This window comes from Notechis scutatus, chromosome 14, assembly GCF_049901735.1.
Source record: "Notechis scutatus isolate UNSWTSFEM ecotype Mainland chromosome 14, rNotScu1.2, whole genome shotgun sequence".
Taxonomy (NCBI): Eukaryota; Metazoa; Chordata; class Lepidosauria; order Squamata; family Elapidae; genus Notechis; species Notechis scutatus.
The window spans coordinates 7,909,270-7,936,582 of record NC_142022.1 but is presented as its reverse complement, the minus strand read 5'-3'; the positions used below and the strand labels follow the sequence as shown (position 1 = coordinate 7,936,582).

Sequence of the window (27,313 nt, the reverse complement as noted above, 5' to 3'; positions counted from 1 at the left end):
AGGGAAGGAAGGAATAGAGAGGGAAGGAAGGAAGGAATAGAGGGCGAGGAAGGGAAGGAAGGGAAGGAAGGAAAGAATAGAGAGGGAAGGGAAGAAGGAATAGAGGGGGAGGGAGGAAAGGAAGGAATAGAGGGAGGGAGGAAGGAAGGAAGGAAGGAATAGAGGGGGAGGGAAGGAAGGGAAGGAAGGAAAGAATAGAGAGGGAAGGGAAGAAGGAATAGAGGGGAGGGAGGGAAGGAAGGAATAGAGAGGGAAGGAAGGAAGGAAGGAATAGAGGGCGAGGAAGGGAAGGAAGGAAAGAATAGAGAGGGAAGGGAAGAAGGAATAGAGGGGAGGGAGGGAAGGAAGGAATAGAGAGGGAAGGAAGGAAGGAATAGAGGGCGAGGAAGGGGGAAGGAAGGAAAGAATAGAGAGGGAAGGGAAGAAGGAATAGAGGGGAGGGAGGAAAGGAAGGAATAGAGGGGGAGGGAGGGAAGGAAGGAAGGAAGGAATAGAGGGGGGGAGGGAAGGAAGGGAAGGAAGGAAAGAATAGAGAGGGAAGGGAAGAAGGAATAGAGGGGGAGGGAGGGAAGGAAGGAATAGAGAGGGAAGGAAGGAAGGAAGGAATAGAGGGCGAGGAAGGGAAGGAAGGAAAGAATAGAGAGGGAAGGGAAGAAGGAATAGAGGGGGAGGGAGGGAAGGAATAGAGGAATGAAGGAAGGAATAGAACGGGAGAGAAGGAAGGAAGGAATAGAGAAGGAAGGAAGGAATAGAACGGGAGAGAAGGAAGGAAGGAATGGAACGGGAGAGAAGGAAGGAAGGAATAGGGGGAGGGAGGGAAGAAGGAAGAGGGGAGGGAGGAAGGAAGGAATAGAGGGGGAGGGAGGGAAGGAAGGAATAGAGGGGGAGGGAGGGAAGGAAGGAATAGAGGGGGAGGGAGGGGAGGAAGGGTTTAGTTGGTTGTGGCTTCATGCAATCGGTGTTTGAAGCCCACAAGACTGTTTCTCCCTCCCATGGACGTTTCTTGTTGCCCACATTCCTGTGTTCTGCTGTCTAGGGGTGACTTGATAGCCGCATTCCAGTATTTGAGGGGCTGCCACAGAGAGGCAGGACAAGGAACAAAAGATGAAAACTAATCTAGGAGAGAAGAAACAACCTGGAATTCAGGAGAAACCCCCGAACAGGGAGGACCATTAAGCAGTGGAACGACTTGCCACCAGAAGTTTTGTGGGCGGAGGCTTTTAAAAAGAGGCTGGGCCACCATTTGTCTGGAATGGTCTAGGGACTCCTGGGGTTGGACTAGAAGACCTTCAAAGTCCCTCCCAGCTCTATCCTATCCTAGCAAAATTTAGGGCTAGACAGGAACCCCGTAACTCTTAAGTCCTAGACCAATTATTATACTGGCTTTGGTGTGTCCCGAATCCTGTGCTTCGCACCTGGCTCTTTGGCCGTGTGCGTTGCCCAGCTCGGGCTTCTCTTGGTCCCTCCTCGACTGGCCCTTTTCCTAACAGGCAAACAATCCCTCTTTTTTCACAGCAGCCAAATATTAAGCAGAAGTTTGTGGCTTTACTGAAAAGGTTCAAAGTCTCGGATGAGGTGAGTGCGGCGAGATTTATAGGGCGAGATTTCCAGCTTGCGTGATATTTCTTTGTAACTCACAGCCAATAATAATAATAATAATAATAATAATCTGTGTAAAACGCTGCTGTTCGTGTTTTTTTGGGCTCTGGGGTGGGTGGAGGTGATTTCTTTGCAACGTAGACTTGGTAAGGAGGGAGGGGGAAGAAAAAAAAACCACAAATTTCCAACTCAATATCTCCTCGTCTTGCTGGGAAGGACTTCTGCCTGAAACCCCAGAGTGGATAGTTTCTGGCTTTACGTCCACGTGGCAAAACAGGAGGGTAGATTTGGTTGGTTGTGGCTTCACGCGAGCTTTTGGTTACAAATTACGGCTTGGCACGTGCAAGGCCAAACCCATAGAAGGCCCAGTGAAATCCCATTGAGTCTAATTTCTTTCTTTGCTAATGGACAGAATCTTGCCAGACTAAATGTATAACTTTCTAACACCATGTTTCCCAACTTGGCAGCTTGAAGAAAGGTGGATTTTAATTCCCAGAATTCCCCTTCCTTCCTCCCTCCCTCTTCCTTCCTTCCCTTCCTCCCTCCATCCTTTCTTCTTTCCTTCCTTTTCCTTCCTTCCTTCCCTTCCTCCCTCCATCCTTTCTTCTTTCCTTCCTTCCTTCCTCCCTCCTTCCTTCCCTCCCTCCCTCCATCCATTCTTCTTTCTTTCCTCCCTCCCTCCCTCTTCCTTCCTTCCCTTCAACCATCCTTTCTTCTTTCTTTCTTTCTTTCCTTCCTTCCTCCCTCCCTCCCTCCCTCCCTCCATCCATCCTTCTTCTTTCTTTCCTCCCTCCCTCTTCCTTCCTTCCTTCCCTTCTTCTTCTTTCAACCATCCTTTCTTCTTTCTTCCTTCCTTCCTCCCCTCCCTCCCTCTGTCCTTTCTTCCTTTCTTTTTCCTTCCTTCCTCCTTCCTCCCTCCCTCCGTCCTTTTTTCTTTCCTCCTCTCCCTCCCTCCCTCTGTCCTTCCTTCTTCCCTTCTTCTTCTTTCCTCCCTCCCTCTGTCCTTTCTTCTTCCTTCTTCCTCCTTCCTTGTCCTTTCCTTCCCTTCCCTCCCTCCCGTCCTTCCTTCCCTCCCTCCCTCCATCCTTTCTTCTTTCCTTCCTTCCTTCCTCCCTCCCTCCATCCTTCTTCTTTCTTTTCTCTCTCCCTCCCTCTTCCTTCCTTCCCTTCAGCCATCCTTTTCTTCTTCTTTCCTCCCTTCCTCCTTCCCTCTGTCCTTTCTTCTTCCTTCCCTTCCTTCCTCCCTCCCTCCGTCTTTCCTTCCCTTTCTCCCTCCCTCCCTCCCTCCTTCCTTCTTTCCTTCCTATCTCTTCCTCCCTCCCTCTCTCCCTTCATGATTTGCTGAACAACCCCATCAAAAAAAAAAAAAAAAAGTCACAAAAGTGCACGCGCCCACTGGACAATTGCCTGGCTTAGCGACAGAAACCCTGGACCCCGTTGTGGTTGTAAGCTGAGTCTCCCCCCGCCATCCCCCCGCCCGAATGCACGGAAAAGCTTCCTCGGACTGTTGAGCGTCCATCCTGACCCCGGAGCCTTCTCTCACCCCCCCTTCCCAGGTGGGCTTCGGCTTAGAGCACGTTTCTCGCGAGCAGATCCGGGAGGTGGAAGAAGACCTGGACGAGCTGTACGACAGCCTGGAGATGTACAACCCCAGCGACAGCGGCCCCGAGATGGAGGACACGGAGAGCATCCTCAGCACCCCGAAACCCAAACTGAAGTAAGCGCAGCACAAGGGGAGGCTGGGAAATCAACGGGGGGGGGGGGCCCAAAGCGGAGGAAGCCGCGTCCGTCCTTTACTCCTGCCCTCCCCCCCCCACCCTCCTCATCCTTTCATTAAATGGTCCGAGAAAGGAAACTGGGAGAGGAGCTAACGGGGGGGGCGCAGTCTAGGTTTTTTTTTTTATGAGCCCAGGTGGCGCAGCGCTCCAGGCTACTTCTGCTGACTGCCGGCTGCCTGCAATCTGGCAGTTCAAATCCCACCAGGCTCCAGGTGGACTCAGCCTTCTGTCCTTCCGAGGTCGGTAAAACGAGGACCTGGATTGTTGGGGGGGCAAGAGGCTGACTCTGTAAACCCCTTAGAGAGGGCTGGGAAGCACTGGGAAGCGGGATATAAGTCTAGGGCGACAGACAGACAGATAGATGATAGATAGATATAGATGATAGATGAATAGATGAATAGATGAATAGATAAATAGATAGATAATAGAAAGAAAAGAAAGAAAGAAAGAAAGAAAGAAAGAAAGAAAGAAAGAAAGAAAGAAAGAAAGAAAGAAAGAAAGAAAGAAAGAAAGAAGATAGATAGATAGATAGATAATAGATAGATAGATAGATAGATAGATAGATAGATAGATAGATAGATAGATAGATGGATAGATAGATGATAGATATAGATGATAGATGAATAGATAAATAGATATAGATGATAGATAGAAAGATAGATAGATAGATAGATAGATGATAGATATAGATGATAGATAAATAGATATAGATGATAGATATAGATGATAGATAGATAGATATAGATGATAGATAGATAGATAGATAGATAGATAGATAGATATAGATGAATAGATAAATAGATATAGATGATAGATAGAAAGATAGATAGGTAGATAGATAGATAGATAGATAGATAGATAGATAGATAGATAGATGATAGATAGATAGATAGATGATAGATATAGATGATAGATAAATAGATATAGATGATAGATATAGATGATAGATAGATAGATATAGATGATAGATAGATAGATAGATATAGATAGATAGATGATAGATATAGATGATAGATGAATAGATAAATAGATATAGATGATAGATAGAAAGATAGATAGGTAGATAGATAGATGATAGATATAGATGATAGATAAATAGATATAGATGATAGATAGATAGATAGATAGATAGACAGACAGACAGACAGACAGACAGACATAGATGATTCTGCTACTTCTGCTGACTGCCGACTGACTTCAGTTTGGCAGTTCAAATCTCACCAGGGCTCCAGGTCGGTAAAACGTGGACCCAGATTGTTGGGGACAAGAGGCTGACTCAGTAAACCGCTTAGAGCAGGCTGTAAAGCACTGCGAAGCGGCATATAAGTCTAAGAGCTATGGCTATTTCCAGGGAGATTTCTAACTTTTCCTTGGGGAAACCCTCTCCCGTTCTTGGGAAAATTAGGGACCCCATTTCTGGGCAGCCATTTCATCCCAATTTTGCTCTGTTTCCCAGACCTTTCTTTGAAGGAATGTCCCAGTCCAGTTCCCAGACAGAAATTGGAAGCCTGAACAGTAAAGGAAGCCTTGGCAAGGACGCCACCAGCCCGGTAAGCCAGCCCTCAGAGGAATAAAACAGGAAAAGAGCTTTAGAAATCACAGTGAAATTGCAATTCCAATAGGAAAATTAAATCCATTTTCCCCTCCTGACATGGCAGCACCGTATAAGTTTACAGGTAGCCCTTGACTTCGTTTTGTGATCGTTCCAAGTATCGACAGCACTGGGAAAAAATGACTTATGACTGTCACACTTAATGCCCCCGGCGTAATGTAATGCAACTCAGAGGCTTGGCCATTGGCTCGTTTTTGTGACGGCCGCAGCGCCTCTGCGGGTCGCGGGATCCCCTTTTGCAACCTGATTCATTTAACAACCGGGCGACTTACTTATCAAACCACAGTGATTCGCTGAGGCAAAAAAAAAAAGGGGGTCGTAAAAGTTGGCAAAACTCGCTTAACCAACATCTCACTTAACACCAGAAATGTTGGGCTCAATTGCAGTCGTTAAATCAAGGACTTTCTTCTTAAGTAGAAGGGCAGGCCAGCCTCAGTGCAAACTCATTGAATTGCCGTCTTCTGGATATGTGGTTTGTTTTTAACTAGCTTGACACCCGTGTTCGCTACGAAACTATGTGGTCAGGCTTAGTTTTTGGGGAGGAAAATAAGGGGGAGAATTCTGCCTCTGCCTCCCAGCATCCATCGGGATTCATCTGGCTAGCATCCTGTCGGTGTGTGAGAGAGTTGAGGGCTGCTTGGAAACTGAAACAGGATTTGCTGTGGAGCAAGAAGGAGACAGCAAGGAGCCTGGGCAGTGGCTTAGCTCAACTGTTCTGTACTGAAGCTGCTTGATGCTGTGAATCTGAAAGTCCTCTCCTCTGCTTGTGTTTTGTATTTGAAAGAGATTTCTTTCCAGGTGGGGAGGGGGAGTAGGACTCCTTAGCATCAGAGTCTAATAATAATAATAATAATAATAATAATAATAATAATAATAATAAGAATAAGAATAAGAAGAAGAAGAAGAAGAAGAAGAAGAAGAAGAAGAAGAAGAAGAAGAAGAAGAAGAAGAAGAAGAAGAAGAAGAAGAAGAAGAAGAAGAAGAAGAAGAAGAAGAAGAAGAAGAAGAAAGAACGGAAATACTCTAAATACTCTGATGGTTATTTTGAAAAATCCTTTCTTAGTGGGCACCTAGAAGCCAAGAGGAACCTACGTGCCCAATTTCAAGTTTGTAGGCTTTACGGTTCTGGAGATTTTGTGATGATGATGATGCGTGAGTGGTATTTCGCTTTTATATATACATAGATACCCTTTTTCTCTCCTCCACGACCGATCCAGATCGAAGCCTCCTCCGGGGACAAACTCAAACAGAATCGGACCAAAAACATGGATGACAACATCAACGAAACGGACATCCTGGTAAGCGCTTAGGAAGTAGCAGATTCTCTTTGGTTTTCTTGGGAGGGGAGGAAATCTTGGGTGGAAGGAAATCAATGCTAAAAGTGTCTTTTCCCCGTTTCTCTAGGAAGGGAACGAGCAGGACGCTTACGGGGACCTATCCAACACCTTAATTATCCCCGAAAAAGTCAAGACGCCGATGAAAACGAACAAGGGGGAACTTCAAAGCATGGCCTCACCTAGGTTAGTTGAGTTGACTTGATAGATTAGTCGTCCCCACCCCTTCCCAGGGCCATGTCGAAGTGCAGAGTTCCATATTGCCAATCATTACTAAAATCTGAGAAAAACGATTTAAAAATGGAATTTATTAACAAACGTTGTTTCTTCTTGTCGGTGACAGCAAAATGGACAGCGCCGTGCACACCCCGCGTCAGAAACGCAGCACCCCGCTCAAGGAACGTCAACTTTCCAAGCCGCTGAGTGAAAGGACCAACAGCTCGGACAGCGAAAGGTCCCCGGATTTATGTCACAGTACACAGGTGAGCTACGACTACGACGCCCCCCTACCGTGATTCAGTCCCACTTTGGCGGATTTTGGGAGAAAGGATGATGATGGTAGGAACAGAATTAAGTTCCTCTTTTGAAGCAGTTTTCAGTTGGAGTAAGAAAGGGGTGGGGAATATGCTCTGGTGGACTGTACACCCCTGGTTTCACATTAGAATGAGGAAATGTCCTTCCGAATCTGATGAGTGGGTCTGGAATTGGGTAGTGCCTTTCATGAGTTGAGTTGGCTTAGTTTGCCTTGTGTTGACTTGAGTTGACTTGTTGACTTGCCTTTTATTGAGTTTGGTTGACTTGGCTTAGATTTCCTTGTATTGAGTTGAGTTGACTCGTTGAGTTGAGCTGACGTGCCTTTCATTGAGTTGAGTTGAGTTATCTTAGCTTGCTTGCCTTGCATTGAGTTAACTTGTTGAGTTCACTTGAATTGAGTCGACTTGTTGAATTAAGTTGAGTTGCCTTTCATTGAATTGAGTTGAGTTGGCTTAACTTGCCTTGCATTGAGCTGAGTTGACTTGTTGAGTTGAGCTGACTTGTTGAGTTGAGTTGAGATGACTTGTTGAGTTGAATTGAGTTGTATTGAATTCAGTTGGCTTAACTTTCCTTGTATTGAGTTGAGTTGACTTGGTCTTTGTTGAGTTGAATTGAATTGAGTTGGCTTAATTTGCCTTGCATTGAGCTGAGTTGACTTGTTGAGTTAGGCTGAGTTGACTTGTTGAGTTGACTTGTTGAGTTGAGTTGACTTGCCTTTCATTGAATTGAGATATATTGAATTCAGTTGGCTTAACTTGCCTTGTATTGAGCTGAGTTGACTTGTTGAGTTGAGTTGCATTGCCTTTCATTGAGTTGAATTGACTTGGCTTAAGAGAGTATCCTCTGGATCAGCTTTTCTTGACTGGCTATGCTTCAGAAGCATTCAGACAGCAACTTAAAACAACCTTCAGGGATCCCCGTTTGATGAAGATTTCGTGAAAATCTTACAAGAAAGTCACAGATGGTACTCCTAGTTGTGCTGCTTACCTGGACTACCCCCAAAAGGCTGGCAGCCCTTCGAAACCTGTCTGCTTTACTCCACTAGATTCCTCGCAAGGTCGTTTACGACCAGTTGAATCATATCCTCGTGTCGGATGCTGCGCTACCTGAAAACGTGATCCTGGTGAATGCCGTGGACTGGCAAGGCCAGGTAAGCCCCCAGTTCTCCCTGTATCTCAGCCAGCAAAAGTTGATGATCGTTTTGGCAAATTATTATTTCACGACCTTGCCGAAACCCAATTCCGCTTCTCAAATGCGAAGGCCTGGAAGGCTGTTGCTGTGTGCAGACAGTCTGTGCCCGCATACAGATGTTACCTAGTCGGGTCACAAAACCTCTGCAAGGAAACCACCAAACTCAGAGAGTGCCCAGGACCTCTTGTTTCAACCTTGAGCTACCAATATTCCCCTTTATTGATCAGTCGTCAGGAAGAGATTTTGCACAGCGGCTGTATCATGCTGGCCTGACTGCATCCTTGCTTTTGTTTCTAGTATGTGGCTGATCTCCTCCAGGATCAGAAGAAACCCGTGGTTTGTACCTGCTCCACGGTTGAAGTGCAAGCCGTCCTCTCGGCTCTCCTCACCCGGATCCAGAGATAGTGAGTTCACCACAGTCCGATCGGTCACTTGTGCCTGTCTCACGAGGGGCAGTTTTTAGAAGGAAGGTTGATAAGTTGTAACATCCTGGTCCTGATTGGAGATTTTCTCTGTTACAAAGAGAGGGTGGACTACAGACCCCCCCATCTGCCTGCCTGCCTGCCTGCCTACCTACCTACCTATCTATCTATCTATCTATCTATCTATCTATCTATCTATCTCTATTTCTATCTACTTTATCATTCTATCTATCTATCTATCTATCTGTCTGTCTGCCTGCCTGCCTGCCTGCCTGCCTGCCTGCCTGCCTGCCTGCCTGCCTGCCTGCCTGCCTGCCTGCCTATCTATCTATCTATCTATCTATCTATCTATCTATCTATCTATCTATCTATCTATCTATACTACCTACCTCTATCTCTATCTATCTATCTATCTATTTCTATCTACTTTATCATTCCTATCTGCCTGCCTGCCTGCCTGCCTGCCTGCCTGCCTGCCTGCCTACTATCTACCTATCTACCTACCTACCTCCACCTATCTGTCTATCTATCTATCTATCTATCTATCTAATTCTATCTACTTTTTCTATCATTCCTATTCTATCTGTCTTTCTATTCTATTCTATTCTATTCTATTCTATTCTATTCTATTCTATTCTATTCTATTCCTTATTCTATTCTACTATTCTATTCTATTCTATTCTATTCTATTCTATTCTATTCTATTCTATTCCTTCTCTTATTTCTATTCTATTCCTTACTCTATTGTCTTGCTGGATGGGCGTGGCCTAGTTGGCCTCCTGCACCATGCAGAGGGGATGTTTCTGCCCTCCCCTTGCTCCGAAGGGTGAAATTGGCTTTCCCGGACTGTGGAGGCTCTCTGGAAGCCGCAAACCGGCCCATTTCCGGCCTTCCCAAACTTCCAGGGGGCCTGTTTTTTTGCCCTCCCTGAGCCTCCGCGCACACCCTGTACTTACCTGCATCTAAAATGGGCCCCGTGGGGGCTCCTGGGAGGGGCGGGGTGGGCGGGGCCAGCCAGGAGTGGGATTGGGGGGATGCTCTGAACTGCACGGCGAGGGGGCCTCTCCCCGAACCCCTGCGAACCTTCCCAGCGGCCCACCCCTGCCCGCCAGCACCTGTGAAACCCCCCTCCCCGAGGCCAAGCCAGGCACCCAGACTCCTGAAATGTCCCCCCCCCCCCTTTTATGTTTCCCCTTCTCTCTGGCAGCTGCAATTGCAATTCCTCCATGCCACGCCCGGTGAAGGTGGTGTCCGTCGGGGGCCAAAGCTACCTGAGTGCCATTTTGAGGTTTTTCGTGAAGCAGCTGGCCAACAAGACGTCGGACTGGCTCAACCACATGAGATTCCTCATCATTCCTCTAGGTCAGTGGTCGCCAACCAGCGGGCTGGGGACAAATTTCCAGCCAAACTTCCAAAACTTCAAAAGGATTTATTGGGAGTTCACATGCCGGCACTGCCTGGGTGCAGCCGACTCTGAGGCCCATCATTCATTGTCACCCTTGACCCTGGTTTTCTCCCCCACCCCCTGGGTGTATCGTAATTCATATTCTCCAATGGGAGACCTTCATAGCCCAGAGTCACCCATCATGCTCTCCAGTTAGATATTTGCACGGCAGAAACTCCAGTCCCCTAGTTACTATCTTTGAAAAAACATTGATGGAATGCACTTTCGATTTCCAAGCTGCCGCACTGCTTCCCCCCCTCCCTTCCTGTTGGCAACCCTAAAAGGACCCTGGAAATATTGGATGAGTTGACACCCACGAAGGTCATAAAAGGCAAGGCTCGCTGGCCAAATGACATTTTTCCTCCCTGTCGTAATGGGGAACCGTGGCTAAACCAGACGGTCACTCAACGAGGACTGTCAGTACTTATGACCAAACGTACATTTCAAAGCAAGCGAGACCCGGTTTGCAGGTTGGCCTCCCCGGTTCGTTTTAGCCTTCTGCTTTGATCGAGGAATCTTTTTGGGGGGGATCGAAAAATTAACCTTGCGTTCCTGTCTTTCTCCGTCTCTGCCTGCCTTTTTGGTCGATAAACCAGGATCTCACCCGGTCGCGAAATACATGGGCTCTGTGGACAGCCGATACAGCAATATGTTTTTAGACACCTCTTGGCACGACCTCTTCAGTAAAACCGAACCACCTGCAATAGGTAAGAAGAAGCTCTGAGCTTCTCTTTCCCGAAATCTCTTTTTTCATCCCTTTTGCTTCAGTCTCGTCCCCACCCGGATTCTTGTTCTGGGGGACATTGGAGTTAAATTCAGCCTAGGAGGCCCCCCCAAAAATGATTTGGCTGCCTCCCTCTGTCCTAGTGAGTGGTGTTTTGGGGGACTCCCAAGGCAGGACGTAAGATGATTTAGCCAATTGTTAGGAGATGATCAGGCTGAAAGTGTGGGAGGCGTCAAGTGTCTCCATTAGTCTCGAATCCTTTTGTGCCCATAAGAGATCAAAGTCCAGCCCACCTTGAATTCCATTGACTCTTATCTACCGTCAATTTACTTTTACCCTGAAAAGTTCAGATTCTTGCGGGGAGCTTTAAATTTATATACTGGTAGTCCTTGACATAGAGCAGTTTATACAGTGACCATTCAAAATTAAATTTAGGGTTACATCCCCACCTGGCCTTCCAGGAAGTGGGGAAGGCATGTTGTGTTTCACTTAACAATTGTGGTGATTCACTTAACAACTGTGGCGTGAAAGGGGACAAAACTAACAGAATCCCTGCCTTGCTTAGCAACAGAAGGGTCGGGCTCAATTGTGGTCATAAGTCGAGAACTTCCTGTCCTCTGGAAACCGTTAGGGGAGAGGCTGTCTTCACCCTCTTTCTCTCACACATAATATCCAGGCTGAGTTGCCTCTTCTGAAATTTCCCCCCCTCTCTCCTGGAGAATCCCCTTCCTCACTACCTCCCATCCCATCAGCCTTTGCCGTGACCTGGAAGGGAAATCAAGGCTCCAAGTGTGATGACCCAAAGGGGTGTGGCACAAAGGCAACACAGTCAGATAATCAATAAGAGTCCCTTTATTATCTCCAACTTTGCCCCAATGTCCTGGTTACCTTCTGGTCTGGAGAAAAACAGCTTGTGACTGCAGAGAATCAAGTCCAAAACATGGTCAACAAAAACTGTAACTTAAATTCCAAACAAGCCAAACTGAAGTAATCAGTTTGGCAGGGCAGGAGCGAGAATTCCAGACGTGAAGGCGCGGCAATAACTCAACACGGTTGGGAAGACGCCAGGAACGCAGATAAGCAAAGTCAACACTAGATAAACTCACGTTTGTTCTCAGCAGCTGCCGCACTCAGCTTGCATCTCTTTTAAACTCTCATTCCCAGCTGTGGCTAATGAAGGGAATCAGGGCCCTTTCCTCCCCCCGTAAGCCAGGCAACCCACGTTGCTCCCTTCTCCGTTTCCTCCCTGCGTGCCCTAGGATGAAGAGGGGGTGGAGCTGGGTCTTCCTCTGAACTCCCTCTCTCTTGTTCTACCTCTCCCCTGCTCTGCCCAGCCGGACTTTGCCCTTCCCCAGTTTCCTCCACAGCCAACGGAGCCACACTCCCACTCCCTGTAAACTGTTCGTCTTCCTCCTTGGATTCAGACTCCGACAGGGGCATGACACCAGGTTTCCTTTTCAAACCACCTGACCCATTTGGGGTTGTTGTTGTTTTTTCTGTCTTCCTCAGAACCCCTGGATGTGGTAGGCCGGATCACCCAGTACGTGAACGGCGCCAACGTCACTCACCAGCTGCCCGTGGCCGAGGCCATGCTGACCTGCAAACACAAATTGTAAGTCCCGCCATCGGCCGGTTTCAGTAAGGTTGAATACATAGAAACCAAGGTGAGGAAAGGCAGCTGTTTAGGTGCTGGCAGGTAATTCAGATCCATTCTTCCTCCTCCCTTTCTTTCTTCTTTCTTCCCTTCCTCCCTCCCATCATCCTTTCCCCTTCCCTCCCATCCTTCCCTCTTCCCTCCCTCCCCTCATCCTTCTTTCTTTCCTCCCATCATCTTTCTTCCTTTTTTCTTCCCTCCCTCCCTCCCATCATCCTTCTCTCCCTTCCATCTTCCTTCCTTCCTTCCATCATCTTTCTTTCCTTCCTTCTTTCCTCCCTCCCTTCTTTCTTTCCCTTCCTCCCTCTCTCCCTTCATCCTTCCCCCTTCCCTCCCTTCCATCATCCTTCTTTCCTTCCTCCCTCCCATCATCCTTCCTCCTTCCCTCCCTCCCGTCCTTTCTCTTTCCCTCCATCCATCCATCCATCCATCCTTCCTCCCTCTCCCTTCATCCTTCCCCCTTCCTTCCATCATCCTCCTTTCCTTCCTCCCTCCCATCATCCTTCCTCCTTCCCTCCCTCCCGTCCTTTCTCTTTCCCTCCATCCATCCATCCATCCATCCATCCTTCCTTCCTCCCTCTCTCCCTTCATCCTTCCCCCTTCCTTCCATCATCCTCCTTTCCTTCCTCCCTCCCTTCCTCCTTCCTTCCCTCCCGTCCTTTCTCCTTCCCTCCCTCCCTCCTTTTCTCCATCTTCTCTCTCCTCCCTCCCTCACTATTTTCAAGGAGCATAGTAATACAAGGAAATATCTAAAAACAGCAGAGATCACCATTCATTCAGTTTAAGGAATAAAATAGCCTTGAATTGCCAATAAAATTTCAGATAACCAAAGACAACCTAAAATATCCCATGGGTAGTAGATTCTGGCTGGGTGTAGAGTTGTAATTGCAGGAATGTTCCTATCTCGGATGACAAACCTCAGATAAAGAATGTTTCCAAGCAAATACAACTCAGGCAAACAAAGTCACTAATCTAAAGGAGGATTAGAGAGAGGAAGTCAACCTATGTTAGACTTTAAGTAGAGATAATTCATTGTGTGGATTACTGTGCTAAACAGTAACCATAAGTTAAGCAGTAACCAAAGTTAACCAGTGATGGAGGATAACTAAAAATGTGTATAAATGCAAGACTAGACTCCAATAAAGATCAGCATGATTCGGTTGTTCATGATCAAACAACTCGACTGCCTCGTCATTACAACAGCTGGGAAATTCTGGGAGTTGAAGTCTACTTTAGAGTCGCCAAAGTTTGAGAGATAGACTGCTCTGGCCTTTGGCTTCTCTTTGGCTAGAGAGAACAGATCCTGCATATTTCTATCCTCTTCTTACTCTCCACATCAACCAGGGCTGCTGGTCCAGCCATTCTTCCAGCTCTTTCTTGGCAGGCCCGCAACCTGTTGCAGATGCAAACTTGGCTAACTCTCTCTTGTAGCGATGTTAAAACATCAGTTCCTTCGTCGAAATAACTCCTTCTTTCTTTTTGTCTGCAGCCAAGATGAGGACTCCTACCAGAAATTCATCCCTTTCATTGGGGTAAGACAGTCGTAAGATCCTTGCCCATTCGGAATAACAGTTAAGATTTCAGGTGGCTTCCTGCCCAATATCCAGTTTCCCAGGTGTAAAAGGGGAAGAAAAGAGACACCTGGGCGTGCTTTTGACTTTGCTAACCCTGCTGGCTCGCTCACCCGTCACTCTGGCCAGGCAGACGCCAGACGGGAAGTTGTGGCTGCAACCCAAACGTGCCTCAATTAGCAGACAAGATATAATTTAGCTTTGGGCTAATTTTATCTTTGAAGGCCAAGGGCTTGGCAGGAGCCCAGAAGGATCACATCAGTGGCCAATTCTGACCTGTTGTATCAGAAGATATCGTAAACTGTTATTAACACACACACACACACACACACACACACACACACACACACAAAGCTTCTTTACACTGTCTGTAGACCCAGGGCGTTAGCAAACGGCTGGGCGGGATTGATCAGCTACCGTAATTGGTTTGCAAGCTGGGTTTGGTTTTTTTTAACTTACATATTTACACCTCGTCTTTTATTATTTTTATAAATAGTTCAAGGTGCAAACCTATTATTCCTTCTTCCTTCTCTTTTTTCCCCAAAACAACAACCCTGCAAGGTGGGTGGGAGGGAGGACCGGCCCAAAGTCAGCCAGCCAGTTTCCATGCCTCAAGCAGGACTAGAATTCCCTGTCACCTGATGATTGACCCAAAGTCACCCAGATGGCTTTCATCCCTTAGGCAGGACTAGAATTCCCTGTCACCTGGTGATTGACCCAAAGTCAGCCAGCTGGCTTTCATCCCTTAGGCAGGACTAGAACTCACCATCACCTGGGGATTGGCCCAAAGTCAGCCAGCTGGCTTTCATTCTTTAGGCAGGACTAGAACTCACCATCACCTGGGGATTGGTCCAAAGGCACCCAATTGGCTTTCATCCCTTAGGCAGGACTAGAATTCCCCGTCACCTGGGGATTGGCCCAAAGGCACCCAGTTGGCTTTCATCCCTTTGGCAGGACTAGAACTCACCATCACTTGGGGATTGGCCCAAAGTCAGCCAGCTGGCTTTCATCCCTTAGGCAGGACTAGAACTCACCGTCTCCTGGGGATTGGCCCAAGGTCACTCAGCACCTTCGCCATGACACCAAACTGCCTTTTCTTCTCATTTATTGTTATTTATAGTTATTGATTGACGAGTGCATAAACCCCTTGAGGCAAGCCAAGGTCAGGTAGCGCTCCACAAAAGCACCAGGCGCTGTCAATGCTGTAAGACTAATTTTTTTTTAAAAAAAGAGCTATATATAATTACAGTTTCTTTTAAAAAAAGCAAAACCAATCGAACATTTCTGGCACGGAGAACTCTGCAGCACTCAAGCCCCAGAGGCTTTCCAGAAGATTTTCTTTCTAATAAGAAAAAAAAAAATAAGAAGAAGAAGAACAGGGGCTATCCTGGATAACCCCCCCACTCGCAGGCACAGTCAGCCACGAAAGCTTGCCTGTCGCAGAATGAAGCGGTGGAGAAAGATGCACAGGGTTTTCATCATTGCACGGATTTTCCTCCAGTGTAAAAGCCACCACAGTCCTGTTGGCTTGTGGGGGGGGGTGTGAATAAAATACCCAAATTATATAGGTAGGGGTTTTCGTGTGTGTGTGTGTGTGTATAAGTGTCCTCCCTTAGGGAGGTTTGGCTTCCGCTTGCAGGCTCCTGAGTTTCGCTGTGGGAAGGATTCACAGTCTGTGCTTTCTCTCTTCCTCTTCCAGGTAGTTAAGGTGGGCCTCATTGAAGATTCACCTGCAGCAGCAGGTATTTATCTAAATTAAAATTCTGCTCTTTTATATTCTGTTCTGTTCCGTTCCATTCCATTCTATTTTCTATTCTGTTCCATCTTCTCTATTCTCTTCTCTATTCTACTCTATTCTATTTTCTCTATTCTATTTCTATTCTATTCTCTATTCTCTATTCTCTATTTTCTCTTCTTTTCTATTCTATTCTATTCTATTCTATTTCTATTCTATTCTATTCTCTCTCTTCTCTATTCTATTCTTTTCTACATTCTATTTTATATTATCTTGTTTTCTTCTCTATTCTATTTTCTCTATTCTATTTCTATTCTATTCTATTCTCTCTTCTCTCTTCTATTTCTATTCTATTCTATTCTATTCTATTCTATTCTCTATTCTATTCTTTTCTACATTCTATTTTATATTATCTTGTTTTCTTCTCTATTCTATTTCTGTTCTATTCTATTCTCTCTTCTCTTCTCTTCTCTCTTCTATTTCTCTTCTATTTCTCTTCTATTCTATTCTCTCTTCTCTATTGTATTCTTTTTCTACATTCTATTTTATATTATCTTGTTTTCTATTGTATTTTCTCTATTCTATTTCTATTCTATTCTATTCTTCTCTTCTCTATTCTATTCTATTCTATTCTATCTTCTCTTCTCTATTCTTTTCTACATTCTATTTTATATTATCTTGTTTTCTCTATTCTATTTTCTTTATTCTATTTCTATTCTATTCTATTCTCTCTTTTCTATTCTATTCTTTTCTACATTCTATTTTATATTATCTTGTTTTCTTTTCTATTCTATTTTCTCCTATTTCTATTCTATTCTATTCTATTCTCTCTTCTCTATTCTATTCTATTCTATTCTCTCTTCTGTATTCTATTCTTTTCACATTCTATTTTATATTATCTTGTTTTCTTCTCTATTCTATTTTCTCTATTCTATTTCTATTCTATTCTATTCTCTCTTCTCTATTCTATTCTTTTCTACATTCTATTCTATATTATCTTGTTTTCTTTTCTATTTTCTATATTCTCTTCCCTTCCCTTCCTCCTCTTCTCTTCCCTTCCCTTCCTATATTATTATTATTAATTTTTACCCCACCTTTATTATTTTTATAAGACTGGCCTCACCCAGGCACTCCTTGTATCCCAATATTGCTGGCTTTCCTCACTCCCCATTTCCTGGCGATGACATCCATTGTCGCCTACAAAATAGCCGGCCCTTCTTGATAACGGGGGAAACAAGAGACCTGGATGGTATTTTATACCATCTTTCTGGAATATAAAGAGGGTTCATGCCGGCTGGGGAATTCTGGGAATCGAAGTCCACCGCACCTTCAAGTGGATGAGGTTGAGAAAAACCCAAGCGGCAGGTGGAAGGGAAGGTGGCGCCCTCGGGACAAAACCTTCATCCTTTCCTTCCTTTGCAGGCGAAGGGGACGATTCCCCGGTCATCAGCCTCACCGTCCCCTCCACCTCTCCGCCTTCAACGTCAGGCCTCGCCAAGGACGTATCTGCCACCCCGCCGTCCTCCCCCTCGATGACCAGCGGCTTGGCTGTGGTGGGGTAAGTAGGTCAGGGGACACCCAGATTTTGGCGTGGCGACGTTCTCTTCTCCTGGTCTTTGCGAAGGCTTCATGTTGGACACACACACACACCCGGAGCTCCAGAACAGGGAATAATTTCCTTGTGCCGCCCCCTCAGTAGTCATCATCCTCTATTAACGACCCCATAAACACTTGCATTGGGGTGGAGTCTGGGCAACTGAATGGAGCGGAGTGTTTTTACTGGCCGGATGCCCTCCTGTCACCAGGGCGGAGTTTTGTTCTGCCGGTAATATTCCCACGGTGCCCAGAAAGAGTGAAATATCCGCCTCCAACCTAGGATCGAACTCACAGCCTCCTGATGGTGAGGTGAGAGCCCTATCTCTAGGCCCCTAGGTGACTGTAGAATCAGCACAGGTGACCCCTCCCCCGACTTACAGTGATTCATTTACTGACCGCTCGAAGTTAAAACAGCGCCGGAAAAAGGGACCTAGGACCGTTTTCACGCAGCCGCCGCCACCCCCATCCCCACGGTCACAGTCAAAATTCAGGCGCTTGACAAGTGTCTCTTATTTATGACGGTCGCAGTGTCCCTGTTGCTGGCTTAAATGGCCTAAATAATTAATATAGACAACACTTATTCCATTCTCAGGAAACGGCGTATTTCAAAAATCTCACTGATAACTTAATATGACCTTCCTGAATTCTTCATCCGTTGCAAAACCCGACTACCTGTTATCACAGATACAGGTAGTTCATTTAGTGACCGTTCCCTGTTACAATGGCGCTGAAAAAAAAAGGGACTGTTTTTTCCCCACACTTACGACCTTTGCAGCTTCCCCGTGGTCAACCCGATCAAAATTCAGGCGCTCGGCCACTGACTCATATTTATGGTGGTTGTAGCATTCCTGGGCTCACGCGATCCCCTTTCGCGACCTTCGGACACGCCGGGGAAGCCAGATTCCCTTCATAACCAGGTTACTAACGTATCCGCTGCAGCGATTCCCTTAGCCACTTAGCTTGAAAAAGAAATCTCAGGCTCGTTGGCTGTTGGGACAGGAGGCCACCAAGAGATCCCCCCGAAACATCACCTTCCTCCTCGGGATCTTGTGAGGAGAAAGAATGACCCCTGTAAAAGAAAGAGCAATAGTAACACACCATGTTTAGCCTTTGTGTGACCCAAGGGCCTTCAAACTTGGCAAGTTGAAGACTTGCGGACTTCCAACTCCCAGAATTCCTGAGCTAACATGACTGGAGGAGGAGGAATTCTGGGAGTTGGAGTCCACGTCTGAAAGCTGTCAAGTTTGAAGACCCCTGGAATAGATAGAGAAAGAAAGAGAGAGAGAGAGAGAGAGAGAGATGATAGAGGTATAGATAGAAAGAAAGCAAGAAAGCAAGAAAAGAAAGAAAGAAAGAAAGAAAGAAAGAAAGAAAGAAAGAAAGAAAGAAAGAAAGAAGAGAGAGAGAGAGAGAAAGAAAGAAAGAAAGAAAGAGAGAGAAGAGAAGAGAAAGAAAGAAAGAAGAGAAAGAAAGAAAGAAAGAAAGAAAGAAAGAAAGAAAGAAAGAAAGAAGAAGAAAGAATAGAGCAAGGGTCTTCAAACTTGGCAAGTTTAAGACTTATGGACTTCAGCTCCCAGAATTCCTGAGCTCACATGACTGGAGGAGGAGGAATTCTGGGAGTTGGAGTCCCCAAGTCTGAAAGCTGTCAAGTTTGAAGACCCTGGAATAGATAGAGAAAGAGAGAGAGTAGATAGATAGATGATGATAGATGATAGATAGATAGATAGATAGATAGATAGATAGATAGATAGATAGATAGATAGAAGAAGAAAAGAAAGAAAGAAAGAAAGAAAGAAAGAAAGAAAGAAAGAAAGAAAGAAAGAAAGAAAGAAAAAGAAAGAAAGAAAGAAAGAAAGAAAGAGAAAGAAAGAAAGAAAGAAAGAGAATAGAGCAAGGGTCTTCAAACTTGGCAAGTTTAAGACTTGTGGACTTCAACTCCCAGAATTCCCGAGCTAACATGACTGGAGGAGGAGGAATTCTGGGAGTTGGAGTCCACAAGTCTTGAAAGCTGTCAAGTTTTGAAGAGCCCTGGAATATAGACCAGGCAGGGGGGGAGGAAAAAAACAAACGAACACACCCGCCCAGAAGGGCTTCAATTCTCTTATTTGATTGTAAGGCTTCCTTAACCGAACCTCGCACGTCTGAAAAGCACCCATCTCCCGCTGTCTCTTTTCCAGCCTGAGAAGTTACGGCGGCTCCTTTCTGAGTCTCTTTCTCTGCCCGTTATACAGCTGTGGGCTAGGCTCTCTCTTATCTGATCCTTCCCTAGGCAGCATCCTTTCCCCCCACCTCCCAAGGTCAGTGCCACCTCCCGCCCCGTCCACGCTTGGCAAAAAAAAAGAACTTCCTGTTTTCCAGGCAGGAAGTAGCAACCTAGGCGCTGCGGCTCCCATGCTTGGCTGTCCTTGGGTTACTGGAGGTTTCACCCCTCATCCCACCCTGGCTTGAGGCTTCCTCCTCCATTTCTGTTGCTGTCATCTTTTGGGGAGGGGAGGGTGGAATATGGGCGCTGCCTGGCAGTGCCGGATCGACTCACCTGCCCGCTCTTCTTCCTCCTTTCTTCTTCCCCAGGTCTCCCAGCAGCCCTTACAGTGATGTGATTGGCCTCCAGGTGGATTACTGGCTGGCTCATCCCACGGAGAAGAGGAAGGAAGGGGAGAAGAAAGACAGCAGCTCCAAGAACACCTTGAAGAGCGTCTTCCGTTCGGTCCAAGTCTCGCGCCTTCCCAACAGCGGGGAGACCCAGCCCTCGGGGACCATGGCTATGACGGTCGTCACTAAGGAGAAGAACAAGAAGGGTAGGGGATGGAGGACAGAAGCTCCCTCTCTCTCTCTCTCCCTCCCTCCACCTGGAGAAGCACCTGGCGGGATTCCCCGAAGGGTGGCCACTTAGGTTGCCCCACACTCCCTCCCCAAGGATCCTTGAGGACTAGCCCCCCTGCGGCCTTTGTCCAAAGGGATCGTCCTGTTGTTCAGCTTTGGAAGCCGTATTGAGACCATGCTGCTCCCATGCTGCCACATTTTGAGCCTGGGAAAGTGGGAGGAGGGAGTTTTCTCGGGAGTGTAGGTAGTTAGACGTCATAACATTCTTTTTTTTCTAATTCAAGGTCATGTGATTTCTGCACCTGGGTGAGGGGAAGTCTCAAGTTGGGACGGATGGGGACTGGGCCGTCCGTCCCGACTTGAGACACGTTCTCAGTCAGGTGCAGAAATGGGCCATGTGATATGACGATGATGATGGGTGCAGGGATTTGTAGTTTTTATTTAGTGCAATTTATTTATTTATTATTTATTGCAAGGAAGCCCGGAACTTTCAGATTCGGGATTTCCCCCAGACGTGCCAGTTTACTATCCAATTAAAACAGAACTTTTGAGAAAGAGGCCTGTCTCAAGAGTTACTGGTTGGAGTGGGAGGGTTGCTGGAACGCTGACCCCCATTCTTGTCCCTTTCTGGCGGCGCCGAGTTGTCCCCAACTGATGTGGGGGTCTCTTTCTCCTCCTCCTAGTCCCCACCATTTTCCTGAGCAAGAAACCCAAAGAGAGAGAAGTCGATTCCAAGAGCCAAATGATTGACGGCATCAGCCGGCTCATCTGCTCAGCCAAACAGCAGCAGACCATGCTGAAAGGTGAGGCCTGGGTGGGGTGTTTTTGGCAGTGGGGTGGGTGGGGGGAGAGTGGGACTCGTGATCGTCCCCCGGAGAAGGATTTCCAAGCAGATGAGACCCAGAGCAGACCAAGGCAGTGGATAGACCTAATCTTCCCCCCTCCTCCTGTTTTCTCCACAAGCCAAGGTTGGACTAGAACTCCCCGTCTCCTGGTGATTGGTCCAAAGTCGCCCAGCCGGCTTTCATGGCTAAGGCGGGACTAGAACTCCCAGTCTCCTGGTGATTGGTCCAGAGTCGCCCAGCTGGCTTTCATGGCTAAGGCGGGACTAGAACTCCCAGTCTCCTGGTGATTGGTCCAGAAGTCGCCCAGGTGGCTTTCATGGCTAAGGCGGGACTAGAACTCCCAGTCTCCTGGTGATTGGTGCAAAGTCACCCAGCAGGCTTTCATGGCTAAGGCAGGACTAGAACTCTCAGTCTCCTGGTGATTGGTCAAAGTCACCCAGCAGGCTTTCATGGCTAAGCTAGAACTCTCAGTCTCCTGGTGATTGGTCCTCACCCAGGCTTTCATGCCTAAAGTGGGACTAGAACTCCCCATCTCCTGGTGATTGGTCCAAAGTCACCCACTGGCTTTCATGCCTAAAGTCTCCCATCTCCTGGTGATTGGTCCAAAGTCAGCCAGACGGCTTTTGTGTCTAAGGCAGAACTAGAACTCCCAGTCTCCTGGTGATTGGTCCAAAGTCACCTAGCCAGCTTTCATGCCTAAGGCGGAACTAGAACTCCCTGTCTCCTGGTGATTGGTCCAAAGTCACCCAGACTGGCTTTCATGCCTAAGTGGAACTAGAACTGACAGTCTCCTGGTGATTGGCCCAAAGTCACCCAGCCGGCTTTCATGCCTAAGGCAGAACTAGAACTCCCAGTCTCCTGGTGATTGGCTCAAAGTCACACAGCTGGCTTTCATGGCTAAGGCAGGACTAGAACTCCCAGTCTCCTGGTGATTGGCCCAAAGTCACCAGCTGGCTTTCATGCCTAAGGCAGGACTAGAACTCCCGTCTCCTGGTGATTGGTCCAAAGTCACCCACTGGCTTTCATGCCTAAAGCGGGACTGGAACTCACAGTCTCCTGTTGGTTGGTCCAAAGTCACCCAGCCGGCTTTCATGCCTAAGGCCAAGACTAGAGCACTGTCCAAAAACTCTCTCCGTTGTTTCGTAGTTTCCATCGACGGAGTGGAATGGAGCGACATCAAGTTCTTTCAGCTGGCCGCCCAGTGGCCCACCCACGTCAAGCACTTCCCCGTGGGACTTTTTGGCACCAAGCCAGCCTGAAAAGGGGGGGGGGACGGCAAGGACCACCTTCCCGCGCCCTCCTGGCTCCGTCGCAGCGCCACCCTCCATCCGAACCATCCACCAACCGAGAGCTGCGCTAAAGCTCCCTTCACCCGCGTCGCGTTTCCTGTGTCTCGAGATCGGGCTTTGCTGAAGAGGGGTGGGGTGGGGTGGGAGGGAGGGATGGAGGGTCTCAACCCCCCCAAAAAAAAAAAATCAGAGGGAGGGGGTTGTTTTCGATCCAGCCAAGGACCTGGCCCGCCGACTGCTTTTATAACGCGTACTGCCACATCATGCCCTGGGCCTCCCGTGGCCTCTCATCCGTGCTGAGCGTGCCACCATTCGAGAACCGATTCTTCTGATCACTCCAAGATCTCTCCCGTCCACCCATCGGACCCTGGACCACTTCTCTTCCTTGAGCTGGGTCGGCACCACGGTGCCGGAGTCTTCCAAAAGAGCTTGTCATCCGCGGGAAAACTGTGTCTTCTCTTGTTCCATCCCCTGCTGAGCCATCTGACTACCCTCAAGATGCTATCCCAATTATTATTATTTTTTTGGTCTCGTTTCGGCTTTTGTAGAAGCACAAACACAGCAAACCCTCCCTGGCTGTTAGCAGGGGACACCCTCCTCCGTATCTCCCTCTCCGGGCAGGGAGAGTGGAAGAAACATTCCCTCTCGTGCGAACCGGCCTCTTCCTCGCCCAACTGGATTAGCTCCGTCTCCCCAACCACGAAAAGCAACGGAGATCGGCATACCCCACAGAAAAAGTGGGGTGGGAAGGATTCTTGCCCTAGTCGGCGCAGCCCGCTAACCGCCATCTCCGGAGTGTCACGGGGCATCCCATAATACAAAGGGCAAAAAGACACACACACACACACCAATCCAAACACACTTCCTTTCTCCTGCCCCGTTCTTTTGACGTGGTCTCTTGCCGAGGAAGCCATTCAGCATCTCCACCTGTTTGCAAGGTGGGACCCCCAGCCTCATTCCTGTCCCATTGTTCCCCCCAACAAACACACAAGGAAAGAAACCCAAGAATTGGCAAAAAAAAACTCTGGGCGGAATAATTCACGCGATCCCAAAGCCTGCTGGATTTTCTTCGTTCAAAAGCCCTCGATTTGGAAAGGAGGAAAAAAACAAAACAACGGATTTTGTAGCGTGAATGTGGCACATCAGCCCGGCAAATTTAGAATAGAAATCCTTCTACGGCCCTGCTCCAAGGGAAAAAAAAAAAAATCATTTTTAAGATCAATGCTCCGGTGTAAATCTGTGGATTTATTCACTGCTTCGCTCCGATCCCTTCCTTCCCACGCCGTCCTTTTCACACTCCTCTAAAAACCAAAAAGCTGCAATTCCAGGGGATAAACAGATGCTGTCTTAACCCCCCCTCCTTTATTTTGTTTTAATTTTTCCCTTTAAGCAAGCTCAGACCTCTTGATCACCAATAATCAGCAATAAAACAAATCTGCAATTGTTTTATTATTTAATCAGCAATAAAACAAATCGTACCTCCTTTTTAGGGAGCTCTTCAATAAACCCACACCGGGTGGGTTTTGTCACACCCACCCACCACCCCAACAGGGTGTGCGGCTAGCTGTCCCAATCTTTCCCAAGTTTTCCCCCTGATGAGAGAATCTCAGAATTTGGGATTAAAAGGTTAAAAATAATGAGAATAAAGAGCAGCCAGCAACAAGGTTCCAATTAGCGAGATCCCCTTCAAACCTTGTAGGGGATCAGCCAGCTTAGAAAGGATCTCATTTCCCTGGTTTAAATCTCAGCGTCTACAATCCCCATATTTCTATTTTTTTTTTCTTTCTTTTTTTCCCTCCTCCCTGATTTTTGGCTTCTTTTGTCGGGAGTTGGCTCACCTGTTCCAGTGGTGGGATTCTTACCAGTTTCCCTACCTGGTTTGGGGGATCGCGCACGTCGCACGCAGAGCTTTCCAAACACCAGCCGCGCCAATTGGCTGAGAGGATCAAGAAGAGGAAAAAGCACACAGGTGGGTGGAAGGGCCAATCCTGCGCTTTTCTTCGATCGTCGGAGCTTGCTTTTGGGCACAAGCGGTAGCATATATATTTTTTTGGCTACCGGGTTGATTGAACCGGTGTGAACCGTTCGCATTTCACCACCGATCTGTTCCCCCGCCCCAGCAGATTTGGGGTTCCAAGGGGACGATACCCCCCCACCCCCCCATGCCATCACCATCCCTCCCTCTAGGGCAGAGGACTTATATAATTTAAGCACAATTCTGAATATTCCTGCTGCTCCAGAGGGAGGCTTTGGAAAGGGGAATTGCATCGCCTTGCCCAAAAATCTGGCAAGAAAAAGGATCCGAGAAACCGTCGAGTCTCAACACCTCGCCTGCTCCAAATCTCCATCCGACTTCCCAGGGTTTGGAGTATCGGAAGAAGACCCCGGTCAAAAGGCCCATGCTCCTGAGCCTACGGACCGCCAAGCCAGCGGCCCAGAAGACTGTGAGAACGGCGGAAGAACTTCTCCCGGAACGGAAGTCAAGAGGTGGGATGCGATCCTAAGGGTAGTTATGATGGAGACCCAGGCCACTTTTCCGTTCTGCAAAAGGAGCTCAAAAAAATGGTGGCACTCTTCCCCCCCCCCGATTTTGGGCTGTGGGTATCTCCAGGTTGCCCACCACAAAAACGTCCCCGCCTTGGCCTCCTCACCGCCAAGCCCCTCCCCCGTCTTGACTTACAGTGACTCCATTCAAGGACCGCCGGTGTTTCCTTGTACGCGCTGTGTCGAATTTGCACATCCTTTTTGATTTTGGGACGATGGGGAATTTCCAACGTGGTCTGTATCTCGGCTACTGTACATAAATATGAGTTTTGTATATACACTTTTTTTTTTTGGTAACTGCTGGTTTCTCTCCTTCGTTCGGAATGCAAATTTCATTTTTTTTCTCTCCCTCCCCACCTCTCCCCAATGATCCATATTCAGAATTTCTGAGTTCGTAGCCGGATTGGCGTCTTCTTCTTTGGGGTTCCATTGTCTCTCAACTACTTCCTTGTGTTTTTTTTTTTTTTCCATTAAATAAATTGTGTTGTTTTTTTTTAAAAAAGGAAATATTGATCTCTTGTGGCTTTATTTCTGAAAGTGCTTCAAATATTGGTTGGATTGATTGAATTGGGCCATTTTTAATTCAGGGGGGTTGTGATGGATGGATGGATTGATTGGATAGAGGTGGGTTGTGATTGATTGAATTGATTGACATGGGCTATGCTTGATTGAGGGGTTGCAATTGATTGACATGGGCTATGCTTGATTTGAAGTGGGTTGTGATTGATCGTGGTGGGTTGTGATTGATTGATTGACATGGGCTATGCTTGGTTTGAAGTGGGTTGTGATTGAATGATTGACATGGGCTATGCTTGATTTGATTGAGGGGTTGTAATTGATTGACATGGGCTATGCTTGATTTGAGGTGGGTTGTGATTGATTGATTGATTGAATGACATGGGCTATGCTTGATTTGAGGTGGGTTGTGATTGATCGTGGAGGGTTGTGATTGATTGATTGACATGGGCTATGATTGATTTGAGGTGGGTTGTGATTGATTGATTGACATGGGCTATGATTGATTTGAGGTGGGTTGTGATTGGATTGAATTGAATTAATTTTGTGGGTTGTGATTGATTAAGGCAGGTTGTGATTGATTGATTGATTGACATGGGTTATGATTGATTTGATTGAGGTGAGTTTTGATTGATTGATTTAATGGAGGCCAATTGTTAACTATCCAGAAAGGAGGAAGAAAGAACGCAAGAAAAGCTGTCAGCCGAGATTTGGGTGTCAAAATGTGGCGATAGAGAAACTAGAAACCACATGAGGAAGAGTCACCCCCGTTTTTTCCAGAACCCCAAAATGGCAGAGGAGAGAAGAGCTCAGCTCCCACGTCAAATAGTTGATACAGGGAGGCCTCAACTTACGACCACAATGGAGCCCAAACATTTGTTGCTAAACAAAGCACTTGTTAAGTGGGCTTTGTCACACACACACACACACACACACACACTGCAACCATCATAAATACGAGTCAGCGGCCAAGCGTCTGAATCTTGATTGCAACAGCCATGAGTGTAAAAAACAGCCATAATTCGCTTTTTCCCCCCCAGTACTGTTGAAACTTTGGTCACTAAATGAACTAAGTCAAGGACTACCTGTAGGTATTAGACGTTCAGGCATCCGGCTTGCTTTTCCGTTCCTGCTGGTCCTCCTAGTGGTTTAGGGCCTGTCCAGGTCCCACAGCACATCGATTCGCTGAACTAGGCGGTCATTTTAAATGAATTAAAACCAGACATGAGAGAGTACGAGAGATTAGGGAAGGCGCTCTTCCCTAAACTAGCAAAGGCTGGAGATTAGATTTGGGAACCTCCAACCTCCCTCCGTCCCCCTCGTACAAATCGGGCATTATTTTCTGCCTGCGAGCACTCTTCCCTAATCAAAGTCAAGATCCTAGTCCTCATCGTGCACCCGGCCTTCTCCAACGTGGCATTTCCCCCCTCTCTATATTTTGCCATGCAACATCCAACATCCAACCAGGAACAAGTTGGGGGGGGGCCTTCTGCAGCAACACCCCCTCATATTGTATATTTGTATTTTATATATATATATGTGCGTGTGTGTGTATATATATATGTGTGTGTGTATATATATATATATATATATATATATATATATATATATATATATATATATTTGTTTTCTTATATATATAAATTTATATAGTTTTGTATTATGTTAATTTATATTATATTAATATATTTCATTTGTTTATTTGTTTATTTATTTATTTATTTGATTTATACTGCTGCCTATTCACCCATGGCAACTCAAGGCGGCTTACACAATGTAAAATCATATTTAAAACAAAAAAATAAAAATAAAAACAATAAGAACTAACAAAAAGAATCAAATGAGTAAAGTACAAATTAATATTAAATATTAATCATTATATATGACATTTTATGATCTATTTTATATTTATATTATGTTAATTTATATTAAAATACATTATATTAAAATATATTGTTATATTATATTTATTATATTAGTAATTTGCAAGCTGGAGCATCTTCCCCCATCCAAACGGGAAGCCTCGTCAGGTAGGCGCCTTCCCCTTTAAGAGAAGCGGCGCGGGAGGGGGCCGCCGAGGAGGGTTATTTGTCCTCCGACGT

The 27,313-nt window shown here is 46.6% G+C and overlaps 1 protein-coding gene across 5 annotated transcripts in view; it reads left to right on the top strand.

Annotated features, from left to right (window-relative positions):
* PACS1 (phosphofurin acidic cluster sorting protein 1) overlaps positions 1 to 22,731 on the top strand; it is a 52,486-nt gene extending 29,755 nt beyond the window's left edge. Inside the window, exons 8-25 of one of the 5 annotated variants that reach the window (XM_087943496.1) lie at positions 1,519 to 1,575; positions 3,156 to 3,316; positions 4,834 to 4,927; positions 6,207 to 6,287; positions 6,394 to 6,509; positions 6,667 to 6,805; positions 7,903 to 8,007; positions 8,346 to 8,452; positions 9,678 to 9,832; positions 10,511 to 10,621; positions 12,148 to 12,250; positions 13,782 to 13,824; positions 15,563 to 15,605; positions 17,021 to 17,156; positions 19,372 to 19,491; positions 19,766 to 19,992; positions 20,701 to 20,820; positions 22,009 to 22,731. In XM_087943496.1, the coding sequence (XP_087799622.1) occupies positions 1,519 to 1,575; positions 3,156 to 3,316; positions 4,834 to 4,927; positions 6,207 to 6,287; positions 6,394 to 6,509; positions 6,667 to 6,805; positions 7,903 to 8,007; positions 8,346 to 8,452; positions 9,678 to 9,832; positions 10,511 to 10,621; positions 12,148 to 12,250; positions 13,782 to 13,824; positions 15,563 to 15,605; positions 17,021 to 17,156; positions 19,372 to 19,491; positions 19,766 to 19,992; positions 20,701 to 20,820; positions 22,009 to 22,121 (2,031 nt within the window). In that variant the 3' untranslated portion in view covers positions 22,122 to 22,731. Of the gene's footprint in view, positions 1 to 1,515; positions 1,576 to 3,155; positions 3,317 to 4,833; positions 4,928 to 6,173; positions 6,288 to 6,393; positions 6,510 to 6,666; positions 6,806 to 7,902; positions 8,008 to 8,345; positions 8,453 to 9,677; positions 9,833 to 10,510; positions 10,622 to 12,147; positions 12,251 to 13,781; positions 13,825 to 15,562; positions 15,606 to 17,020; positions 17,157 to 19,371; positions 19,492 to 19,765; positions 19,993 to 20,700; positions 20,821 to 22,008 lie in introns of all 5 variants that reach the window. The other 4 variants (XM_087943499.1, XM_087943498.1, XM_087943500.1 and 1 more) reach the window with 4 other exon arrangements.
* The last annotated feature ends 4,582 nt before the right edge of the window (positions 22,732 to 27,313 follow it).